The sequence below is a fragment of the Anolis carolinensis genome, chromosome 6 (assembly GCF_035594765.1).
Source record: "Anolis carolinensis isolate JA03-04 chromosome 6, rAnoCar3.1.pri, whole genome shotgun sequence".
In the NCBI taxonomy this organism is placed as follows: Eukaryota; Metazoa; Chordata; class Lepidosauria; order Squamata; family Dactyloidae; genus Anolis; species Anolis carolinensis.
Window position 1 is genome coordinate 56269798 of NC_085846.1, and position 12807 is coordinate 56282604.

The 12807-nt window shown below is 37.8% G+C and overlaps 1 protein-coding gene across 4 annotated transcripts in view; it reads left to right on the plus strand.

Annotated features, from left to right (window-relative positions):
• amph (amphiphysin) overlaps positions 1-12326 on the plus strand; it is a 114447-nt gene extending 102121 nt beyond the window's left edge. The window contains exons 16-22 of one of the 4 annotated variants that reach the window (XM_003222273.4): positions 73-123; positions 705-839; positions 4532-4588; positions 5811-5963; positions 6828-7085; positions 9820-9918; positions 10928-12326. In XM_003222273.4, the coding sequence (XP_003222321.2) occupies positions 73-123; positions 705-839; positions 4532-4588; positions 5811-5963; positions 6828-7085; positions 9820-9918; positions 10928-11035 (861 nt within the window). In that variant the 3' untranslated portion in view covers positions 11036-12326. The remainder of the gene's footprint in view (positions 1-72; positions 124-704; positions 840-4531; positions 4589-5810; positions 5964-6827; positions 7086-9819; positions 9919-10927) is intronic. The other 3 variants (XM_062957630.1, XM_008112857.3, XM_062957632.1) reach the window with 3 other exon arrangements.
• Positions 12327-12807: the final 481 nt, after the last annotated feature.

Here is a 12807-nt window from a genome sequence, read left to right on the forward strand (position 1 = left end):
ACTTTTTTACAAGCTTCACCCTAATTTCTTTCTATATTTGTCTGAATCCTTTTTCATTTTGTCCTTCCCTAGGATACTTCCTTATTCTCAATGCAATCAAGTCAGAATGTGGGGGATAATATGGTAAGTTACTGGTTTTTTCCCCTGTTGTTTTTGAAGACTTCTGTTTCAATGACTTGCACTCTTTGTATCATCCCATTTTGGAATATTAAAGATCCCACACCAAGTATTCTTTCTCTTGGGCTGCGGAAGGAGGCTTGGTAGGTTCTTTGTTGAAGGAAGAAAATGCACAATTCATTCAGCCACACTAATTTATATGTGGTAGTTAAAATATCCAAGTATACAAGATCCCATTCAGTGATGTTTTACAACACTGCAAGTGAGTAACAGTATTTTCAGCCATTTATGCAGGGATAGCTAGTGGGATTCCATTTTGATGTGTTTGAGGTGTTGAACTAAAGGTGTGAAAATTCTGCATTCAGTTGTGCAGTACTTGCTGTCTACACTCTGTACCTGTTGAATTTTCTGCTTTGTGTGCCATTTGCAATTATGAGACCTGTCCTAAATGTTCCAAGAGTAGCATGTACTTCTCCTTCCTATGCTTCTGAACTTTGCCCAAATTTCAGCCCCTCAATTTCTAGCATTCTTCAGTTGGTTTTATTTGTCTACCTTTCCAAAACCAATAACAAACACAATGGTTAAAGGTTGATACAGAAGAGGCGCCATCTTTAGAGGTCCAAGCAGAGGACGCCCCGAGGGCAGCTGAAACGGCTGACACTACTGTTGAGCCAGAAGTGCAGCCTGAGGAGGCTGCTGGTGAGCCAGCAGCTGACACTGTGGTGAGTGACTGGTACTTTGCGTGCCCACACACTCATCCAGTTGGCTTTATCATTGACAAGCATATCACATTTCATTTGCTTTTTCCATCTTCATCATTGTGGTTTCTTAGAACTGATGAATGCAAAAGCTGTGTCTTGGCAAATGCTGCATTCACTACAGGGGTTGCAAATCTGAGAACAGACTGTGAAAGCATTACAGTAGAGTCTCGCTTATCCAACCTCCACTTATCCAGCGTTCTTTATTATCCAATGCAGTCGGTCTGTTAGTAGTCAATGTTTTTGTAGTCAATGTTTTCAATATATTGCGCTATTTTGGTGCTAAATTTGTAAATACAGTAATTACTACATTACGTTACCATGTATTGAACTACTTTTTCTGTCGATTTGTTGTAAAACATGATGTTTTGGTGCTTAATTTGTAAAATCATAATGTGATTTAATGTTTAAGAGGCTTTTCCTTAATCCCTCCTTATTATCCAACATTTTTGCTTATCCAACATTCTGCCGGCCCGTTTATGTTAGATAAGTGAGACTCTACTGTATTTTATTTATTTATTTATTTATTTGCGACATTTATATACCGCCCTTCTCACCCCGAAGGGGACTCAGGGTGGTTTACAAGTATATATACATACAATATATTATATTATACAACTAAATCGCAATATTATTAGTAATATTGCATGTAATATAAATATACAATTATAATAGTGAATTATAATAATTATTACATTGTATTACATCATAATATTATTATTAATATTACATGTATATACAATGTATTATAATATTAGTATAGTATAATATTATTATATTAGTATTTTGATGACAGTTCCCAGAATCCGTTCCCTAACATGACCACTGTTTATACTCCCTGGATGATTCTGGGAGCTGTCATACCAGCTTTTAGGTTTAAAGTATTTGTGGATGATTCAGTAAGACTAAAGTATAAGCCCCATCCTATCTTTAAATTCTCTCACTGTTGGATTTATGGGAATATGACTCTGTCTTTTAATATGGAAGCAAGCCATTTGTTCCTTAGGGGTCTACACAGAAGTAGTTCCTACAGTACCTTTAAAACTGGAAGTAACTGGAGAATTGTCTCCAGTTCTGAAAAAAAATTCCCCTCCATATATCTAAAATAGATTGGAGAGAAATGTAACCAATTGGCTATCCAGTTCCCGTAAGGCCACAATTTGCTCTTTTGGAGAAAAAACATGTAAGGGTGAAAACAAGGAACCTCATGTAAGACCAAAATGGTATATGAAGTCACTAATCTGAATTGAAATTTACTGATTGTACGAGATGAGTCTTGAAACAGTTTCATTTCTCCCCATGTAATACATAAGAGATTGAACCAATATTTTCTGTGGGGAGTTAAAGTCTAGGTAATGATGCTTATGCACAAACAGTTGGGTTAGAAGAGCCATTTAATTCCCTGCTGATTTCACAACTTCTGTGGTATTTGCTTTAAACAAGACTACTGGCTTCCAGCAGTCTCCACTGTATTGCTCTCCTGTCACTGTGAATTAAATCAAATTTTCTTCCTCAGTGTTCCATAATTAGCATCAGAAACCTAGTAACAAATAACCTATTTCATGCAGAATCTTCTTGTAGATTTATCATAAAAAGAAAGCCAATTTCACTAAATGTATGCCTTCTGTGGTAGAGTGAATGCTTTCTGAAGTGATTTGACACCCCCTGGACATTTTGTTCGTTTAAATTTACAATAACAAGTGTATATACAAAAAAGAGAAGCTAAATCTTTTAATGACTGATATCCAAAGCAATTGCCGGATATCTCCCCATCCTTTCTTTGTTAGTAATATCTAGTACTACCAAAATTGTGATGTGATACTGCTGTGGTATGAGTTTCCCCATTTGCACAAACCGCAACCAATGAAGTGGAGCTAGGAAGGCATGATTCAAAGCATGGTCCTGTATGATCGTGTGGTCTGTACGTGCTTTTTGTGTTAGTCACATGAGGTCATAGGGGTCAGCATCTGGTTGACTTTCTGTTCTTTAAAAAACACCTTGTCTGGATTCAAAATGACTTGAGGGTAAGGGAAGCAACCTCTGTCTATTACAAAGATATGGGGAGAGGTATTTGAGCAAAAACATAGCTATATCAATTGGGAGCATATCTCCACAGCTTTAGACAAGAATATTCCAAATCTGTCAGGAAATGCCAAAAGTTGAAATCTTCTTCATTAAGCAAAAGTAGGTTCAGCAACTCTTGCTCTGAATTACAAGACATGTACTTTTTGGTCCTTTATTGGGAATAAAGCCCAAGGTCATTTTGGAACTGGTGTAGTAAAGATACATCAGTATACTTCGATGGAGGTCAGTGCACTGGAGAAGGAAAACCAAAACAACTAGGCAGGGATGGCCAGTCAATGGCTATTTAATTCTGAGTTATAGCTGTGCCCAGATGCTCTCCAGTAGCTGTTGTGCTTCCTAAAAAAATGGTTGCATCAGGTTGGTACTAACACACGTCACAAAACACTGGGAAAGGAAGTTCCACTACTAACTAGCCATTACACTATTGTGGGGATTCTCAAACCTTTTCAGCCATGGAGCACCTTTAAAATGTGAAATTCAAGGCAGAGCACTAAATTTCATCTCGCAGATATATATTGTGTTTGATATTTGCCTTGGAGACAATGAGTCTGGTTTCTGTCTCTGTCTGGCAGCGGGATGCATTGTCTGAATGCATTGTGTATCTTTCAGATATGTTGGTTCCCAGGAGCCGACTGGCGAACTATAATCTATAGTTTGTGCTAAATATATTCTCAACTCGATACTTTTCTACATGCCACTCAAGGGCGCAAAAAATCACTATATTGAGATCCCCCCTCATTTATTTCTAATAATAATAATAATTTTAATTTTAAAAAATCCTTACCTTTTGTGGAGCACTTGGAAGTGTTTGAGAAGCTCTGCCCCAATGTAATGCTAAATAAGGGCAAGGCTTTTGTTTTTGTTTTTTACATTGGAGGTAGGGATGACTTCTCACTGAAGCAGTTGTGCAACTAAATCAAAAGGCAATTGATTAGAAAAGGTGTTATATAACACTAATTCTAACAGGATAAGGCTGTGAGATGTTTCCATAGCAACGAATATGCTGTCAGCAGTTATCTGATTTTGAAGCAAATAAGAGTAGACTATATGTTTTGAAGGAAAAAATATTGATAATAAAAATTGGATAAAATAAAGATGGAACATTAGAAAAAATGACTAGGGCCCTATCTTCAAATTATGTTAAGTTTTTAACTGTTAGTCTCCCAGCGCTGAATGAGTATTTCAAATTTGTACACATTGCTGTCTGTTTATAACAAACAACTGCTTTTTATGTTGAGTTGAAGATTAAAGGCAAGCCTTCTCATTTTTGCATATTGGTATGCAAATAGCCAACCTGAGCGGAGATTTTAAGTTTCTTTGCTTCATCATTTACCATCATCATTATTAAAAGAAAGAAGTTGTTGGTTTTTGCATGTTCTCTTTCCATCTTTTGTCTCTGGCCTGATAGGTTTCCAAGAGTATCATGTCAGCCAACATCATGTGACCATTCTATATGCTTTTTATGCTTCTCTTCATTTTCATGTAGCTAACAATACATAATAACAATGCTGATATTTCTGTAATACAACTCTTGATATCAGTGCTATAACCATATCTCTGCTTTTATAAAGGATGCTGTAGAATCAGGAGATAAGGAGACACCAGGACATGATGAGAAAGAATGTGAGGTATGTACAAACATCTCTGTATGCACAGTAAGAAGCATAGTCTGATGTTTTTGAGAAAGTCTACGATAGCAGTATTGTCCATTTGCAGTACTATCTCATGCAAGGTGAGAGACACATTCAGAGTCTCATTGATTTCAACAGAAGAAAATTTTAACAATATGTGTTTACCTGTCTGGAAAGAGTGTTTCACTTTGACTGGCTAAGCTTCTGGTTTCTGTCTGTTAATTTGTTATGCGACACTTTTCAAATCGGTATCTAAATATTAAACACTGTTGCAAGGGTCTATCTGCTGTAAAACAGAAGAACTGGTAAAATATACACTGTGCACTCAAGTCAGCTTCAAACTGGTATTGAAGAAAGTGGTTTCACTGTAGATGATTGCAGTGTTTCCTCACTACTTCGCGGTTCACTTTTCGCAGATTCGCTGTTTTGGGGTTTTTCAATAAACTCTAAAAGACTATTATAAATCATAAAAAAATTACAGTTTACAGCCTAAGGAAGGGAGGAAGGAGAAGCCAAAGGGAGAGAAAAGTAGCCCAAGCAGCAACGGGAGGAGGAGGAGATTTATCAACACACGATTGGTTGATAAAGACTTAAAACAGTGTATAACTACTAAAATAATGTATAAATATTAAAATAAATATAGCGTCCCTACTTCACAGATTTTCATTTATTGCGGGTGGTCCTGGAACCTAACCCCAGCAATAAGTGAGGGAACACTGTACATCAGAAATCCTGGATCCACTTTGAGGTCTAAATAGTGAGAAATGACACAAACCACAGAGCACTGATGTGTGTTAAGGGCTACCTTTTGTTCACTTTCCTGAGTATTTGTTGTCTAGGACAAGTAGAGATCCATATAGTAGGACATTTTAATCAGAGATTGACATTGAGGTTCAGGGCCAACTAATAAGGTAGCCATATAGACATAAATCTTCAATACTCACAACAGAACAATGTCCACCACTATACTTGATGGTGGAGCTATCTTAGGAAATTGAGAGAAACTCTTGGCAAACACAGCTCAGTCCACCAACCCTTTGCCACCTTTCTTTGCTATCCAGCACTTGCCACTTATCTGCCTGCCTCACTTTGCTACATAAATCATATTTACTCTGCCACTGGAAGCGTGAATACCAGACCTGCTCCTTTTAAAAGGTCCTTTGTATGTTGACACATCTAAGATATATATGAATAGGGTGTGTTTTTTTATTTGTGTTAGTTACAGATGGATTCTGTGATTGAAGATGTTGGTGAAACAGAGGTCGTTGATATCACTCCTGCAAAAGAAGGTGACGAAGTTGTTGGTATTGCTGCAACTGGTGTTCAGGATAGTGACATACCTCCCATTGAAGAAAAAGCAGGCGAATCTCAGGTAAAACATTTTTTAGAGATCATAGTTTTATTTATGTTAGAAAGCTCTATCAGTTTTCTATTATTTTGTCTATTTGCTTGTCCCAAATAACTGTTTCTGTGTATGGTACTGAAAATTCTCTCCGAGAACACCATGTAAAGGAATTCTTGTTGAATCTGTAGTATATTTGATAAAGAGCGTGTTCCATAACCTTAGCTATTTCACCAATTTGGTAAAATTCACTAATATTTAGGTTTTAAAATTAGTTATTTCAGAGCCAGGATCTCAATTAACAGAAGGCTGTTTAAGATTTCCTGTGATCAGAAGCTTAAATATTTTAGTTTTTTCAATATGGCTTTTCTAGCTTTTTAAAACTTTAGTATGCTGAAGACATTACAGACCCAGGCATATTTGAAACAGATACAAGTGTTGAAAATTATGGACACCGTCCAACCATGTTCATGTGCTTAGCCTTTACTTTTGGGCTAGTTGATCTGGGAAGTGATAGACAACTGCTAGAAATAAATATGAAACTAGGAATGGCAAATAGAGGAAGACGGGGGGTCAAACATTATCATTGTCTATAGATTTTTGTTACGTTGTTACGTGTTGCATTTTTAAAAGTCAGCATGGCTCTTTTCAATTGCATGCCATCACTTTCCTCTAAAATGGAAACATTTGGTTTGTTATTTCCATCTTTAATATGTTGGATCTTCCATTTCTCTGAAAGCACAGAAAAAAACAAACTTTTGTGGTTCGGTCTGATATAGACACTTTGAAATCAAACTTGCTAAAGTATCTGGCTGCTCTAAAAGACAGAATAGTAACATCTATATGAGAATAAACTATGATCTTTCTCTTTCTACATCTTTTTTTTCTCTCAAGGAAAATCTCAGCAACATTCCTTCAGTAGTCATAGAGCCTGCATCCAACAATGAAGGAGATGGAGAAGATCATGAGGTTTTAGTGAATGAATCTAAAGATACTGTGGAAGACCCTGGCACTCAGGGCACTGAAGGCATAGCTAGCGAAACATCAGAAGCTGTGAAGGAGCCAAAAAGCAACAAAGATGTCCAGCCTGCATCTTCTGAGGAACAGCCTGCATCAACAGATGATGGCATGCCACCTGGCTTCCTGTATAAGGTTATTTTAGTATTTATTTGTTTCAGTTTGATGTTTCATTCCCAGATATAGACTAAGAAGAATTTGTATCCACCTTTCTTTACATCCCTTCCACATGAAGGGCATAGAAAATGCAGGCTTGGATATAAACATGCATCTTGGTATCTCTCCAAATGTTCCAATGCTCAAACACTTTCTGTTTCATTCAAAAAAAAAATGCTGTACTCGCAGAGCTCAGGCAGTGTTGTATTTCAGTGTCGATGTTGACTTTTGTGGAGAGGTGGCTGCCAAGGTAGCAGAAATGGTCAATGTTTTCTAATGTTACACCTTTATGCTGTTATTTCTGGCATTGCAGTGGGATTGGCTGGTGTCTGCTGATAGAACACTTTGATTTTCTCGATGTTCAGTGAGAGGTCAAGCTTTTCATATGCTTTTGCAAAGGTGTTTAAAGTGGCTTATAGGTCGTCTTCTAAATAAGCAAATACTACATTATCATCAGTATATTGGAGTTCTATAACATGTGGTTGTGACCTTGGTTTTGGCTTTCAGTCTGCTAAAGTTAAATAGCTTGCCATCTGTCCAATAGGCAATTTCTACACTGGTGGGAAGCTTCCCATCAACAAGGTGCAGTATCATAGCTATGAAAATGGAAAATAAGGTTGGGGCAATAACACATCCCTGTTTGATACCTGATTCCACCTTAAATTGGTCACTTTGGGAGCCATTACTGCCCAAGACTGTTGCAGATGAGGGTGAAAATCAAAAATAAACTGGCATTGGTTGCACCCTTCAGCATTCTCAAAAATTCATTTATCACTAAAGGTAGGTTTCTGTCCCCAATGATTTCAAAATATGTTGAAATGATATATTCAGCAATGTCTACAATCTAAAAACCAAAGAAGGGACAATTTGCCAAGTACTTGGTCTGCAGATTCGGGGCATCAACGAAATTCCTTGCCTTTTTCAAAAGGGGGCTCTTGTTGTGGCAGAGTCCGACGATGGCTAACGTAGACTCTCCCTGATAATTCTTGCTGCTGGGTAAGATAAAGGTCTAAAGTTGAGGCAGATGTTAAAACAGAGTCTTTGCCTTAGCAGATGCTGGCTCGTTGCAAATGGTAGTCAGTGTCACCCTCTAATCTTCAGGTCCCTAGTAAATTCTGCAAGATTAGCACTTCTCTGATACTTCCCAAAAAAGTGTGACGTGCCCTCATGGTGAAGGGAAAACAGGAATTGGTATTTACTGGGATTTAGTTCCAGGTTACTCCATGCTCAAGTGCTATAATATAGAATGGCATAGTAAAATTGTGCCTTGTATATAAATTGGAAAAGGGGAGGTTTGGTTTGGGGATTTTTCTTTTAAACTATTTTCAAGATGTGGATAGTGGAATCCATGGAAGCAAATTCCTTATCTCTTTGACAAGTGGAGGCTATTCTGCCAATGTCTGTCTTGGGCTGGGACATTTGCAGCATTTGTGCTTCTGACTTCACTGTACATGGGAGGCATGGCAGGCATGGATTCTTTACTCTGCGGCCATTTTCTTATTCTGTCTGGGTGTCTTTTGAAAATGAGCATTAGAGTTAGGCTTATCCATAAGTCTATAAACTTTATTTAAAAAAACCCTCAGTCTATATGCCATGGGTCAGTGTAAGCGCTGCACCTTAACTCTTATCAAAAAAAGGAACGCCCCCATCTATAACCTGAGTGGTGAAAGGTTAGGGCTTTGTCCATCCTGGGGGAACCTAAAAGAAGCATGGACTCCCTCTTCTCCCGCTGCCAAGGTGCTGCTTCTGACCTTTTTGAAAGCCTAGGCAGAGAAATGGCGGTGGTAGTCAGGGGCAGATTTGGTACTTCCCTTCTCCACAGAATGATCCTTGACTTATCCATGGGTCATAACAAAATCCGTAATTTTGGCCCCTGACTTTCCCTCAATTTATATATGAATTCAACTTATACCTGAATATATACAGTAACTTAGTTGCAAATACAATGCTCCCCACCTAACAATTGCAGTTGCAGAACATTGCCTCTCCCCAGGGAGCATAGAATGCCTTCCACAGGTGAAGGAATAAAAGGAATATGCAGCATATAGTTTCCATTTTTCTGGGGTGGCTTTGGATTAACTGAATAGTAGTTAAAAAAAATCTCACAGGGTGAAAGCCTCATATCATGCTTATACATCTAGGGTAATAATTAAAGAACAAAACAGTTTTGCAATATCTTATCAGGAAAAGGAAGGCATCTGCACTGTAGAATTAATGTGGTTTGACATCACTTAAACTGCCATGGCTCAGTGCTATTGAATCATGGGTACTGTAGTCTTCTCTGCCAAAAAATGTTGGTGCCTCACCAAACTAGGATTGAACCACGGCAATTAAAAGTGGCGTCAAACTGCATTACTTCCAACAGTGTAGGTGCACCCTCCGTTACCTACAGAGGTCCTCCATGTTATATCAAGATCTAGCATAAGTAAAACTTCTATGCTTCTACCCCAATGGTGCAGAACCTGTGGCTTCACAGAAAGTGTTGGAATACCTGGCCATCGTTGCCTGAAAATAGGGGAGCAAATGGCACTTGCTTTGATGATTTTGTACAACGCAGAGGTCGTATTTTGTGGTGTAATGTTTCATATTGAGCAGGGAGTGGGTACCAAAGAAAGGAAAATCTGAGCATGTTTTGAGTGCGTGCAAGTGACTGGAAGTCTATCAATTAAAAGAATGTCACATAGTTTCAAGCTATTCTTTTTCTGCTTTATAGGTTGAAGTTCTTCATGATTTTGAGGCAGCCAATAGCGATGAGCTGAATTTGCAGAGGGGAGAAAGTGTATTAGTAATCCCATCTGCAGCTGCTGATCAAGTAAGAACAAGAGGAGTTTGCTTCATCACGTATTAAAACAGTAAAACAGATAATTGAATGAAAATTAACTAAAATTATTGAAGGAAAATCAAATATTTGCACATTGTTTCAGTTCAGAATAAATGTGAATGGTTGTATAATGCTATTTAAATGGAGGGATCACATCTATACAGATATAGGCTGCAATTTTATATCACTTAGTTTAGCTTGGTAGTTTTGAACATGGACCTACAGCCTTATGCCACTGTACAGCTTCTGAAGCAATTCTGTGCCTTATGGCAACCAGACAGGGTTGGAGAAGTGCCCCACACTCATTCGCAACAAGATTACCATATTTCATAGCATAATAATTGCACTTTTAATCCCCTCATTTTGTTGGGGAAAAGAGGAGTGTGACTGTTATGCAATGAAATACAATTTGTATCTATCTTACTCCTGAGACAGAGGAGAGAAGTAAAACTTGGTGTTTACTAAACTTTGAGGGCAAAAGGGATGAGGGAAAGTTCACTGTTTAAGGTGTCTTTGAGGAGGAAAGGAATGATTATGTGAGGAAAAGAAAAAATCAATTTTCAAACCCCCAAAATAGGATGCAACTATTATGCAGTGGTGACTATTATTCAATGAAACACAGTACTATATTCATGCTAAGATCCACTGAGGTTGTCTAGAAGCCTGAGCAGTTTTATAATCATTTTACATGTGGCTGTGGTGGCTTCTATGATTCCACCCATTTTTCTACAAGGCATAGAATAGCTTTGTTCGGGGGTGTGGGGATCTGATGCTGTACAGAAAGCCATAAGTGGGGGCTGCAAAGTGAAACTGCAGTGTCAATAGAGGGACATATGAAAGTGTAAGGGAATTTTACACATGCATATGTCCTTCATGGGATGTCTGTCATAATATGATATTGTAAAACATGCATTCACACATATACACACACCAGTCACATGGCTCGTACACAAAGGAGACATGTAAACACTGAGAAATTCTTTTTCTTTTCCCCATGCAGGAAGCCGGCTGGATAACAGGCATTAGGGAATCTGACTGGCTTCAATACAGAGATCTAACTTCGTATAAAGGACTGTTCCCCGAGAACTTCATCCGACGCTTGGAGTAGTTCTCAGTTCAAGAGGTATAAAATGTGTTGTAGGAAGCTCGGTCCTGACATTCTGCACCTCTTTAATGTGCAGGAGTCCACCTTTAGAGTCAAGCCATCATGGTTTAGACTGATGCCAGACAAAAACATGGGTGACACATATCAAATGAGCATGATTGCAAGAAATTAAAAGCTAGCATATTCTGAAGCAGTATGCGGGGGGAAATGTCCTTTTTTGTTCACATGTATGTGACAACAGATTTGTTTGTATTTGGTCAAAGCTATGGTGATCCTGTAACCTGATCCTTTCCTGTGCAAATCTGAGTAGCCTCCGCAATACCAGAACCTTAACTTGTCTGCACTAAATGTCTTGTATTGAGTTGTTGCACTGCAGAATACTTGATTTAATAATCCTGTAGAACTAAGGTCAAACTATTCTAATTTCAATGTCTTATAAAAAACTTTCTGCAATGTTTTTCAGTGTTCTTTTCAAGCATACATATCTATATATATATACACACATATACATACACAGAAACAAATGCACATGTACTGTGTGTATATATGTGGCAAAAGGGTCATATGTGGGCCAACTAGCTGCATATGTGCTGCAGACAGCAGGCATAGCAAGAGTTCTGGTAAAGCTGGAAAAAAAATTGGATGGTTCACAAGCCTGATCACAGCACAGTCAGGCCTGTAGTTCATTACTCAGCTTAATACACTGGAGAGCGGATCACATCTAGGGATGAGATTTTGGCCTTGGTTTGTGGCACATTTGCCAAAAGGTTACTCACCCCTGATTATCTGCATTAGTATACATATCTTACCCATTCATTGTAGCTCCTTGATGTAGTATTGTTCATATTGGCATTTGCTCTTATTGTCTGACATTAAAGAATTCTGTTCCAAGTGGAAATTTGCTGCTCCATTGCCAAACCATTAGTAACATCTGCGTTTGTAATGCAAAAATATCATTTCAAGACAAAGAAGTTATCAAAATTACACTCAAAGCTGCTACACCAGGGAAGGCATGGCTCAGTCGCCTCTATATTACCAACTGCTACAGCTAGGGATGAGATAATTCTGATAAAGGGTGTTACAGTACTAATTTTATCTTATTTATGAACTTAAATGGAGGGATACGCAAAATTCTATTCTAAAGATAAATGAACACTATATTTTCACTATATGTACTTATGCAGCACACCTTCAACAATCCCTTGAAAGTGAATACAATATATCCTATATCAAGAAATCATCTGTAACTATTGTTTTTCAGTGTTGTGTCATTGCAAATAAATCTTTGATCGGCTCCAGAATTTTTTTTCCTCAGCACATACCAAACCTGGTGATCGTTAATCCTGTCAAACAAGAAAAGGCTTCCACAAAAATATATTTCATCAATTGGAAGATGCCATCGATTAAGATGTACCCTAATTTCAGTACCACCAACACCAACAAAAATATGTAAAATGCAATTCTAAGATGAACTCATTTTTAGAGATGTTTATATAGGGGGAAAAGTGTGCCTCAGAATTGAAAAGACACCTGCTATTCAGCAGACATAATTGTTTATAATCAAAGCCCATTAGGATCAGAAAGCAGTAGGAATGCTTTCAATTAGATATTTTAAAATATATATATAATGAATTAGTCCCCCAGATGAATATGACTATGGCTCTTCTCACGTCGTAATTTCACTTTGCTCATTTTTCATGCTGTAACTTCTTAAAGACAGAGATGAGAAATTTGTGGGCCCCCAGATTCATATAATCTTACTGTGGAATACATAT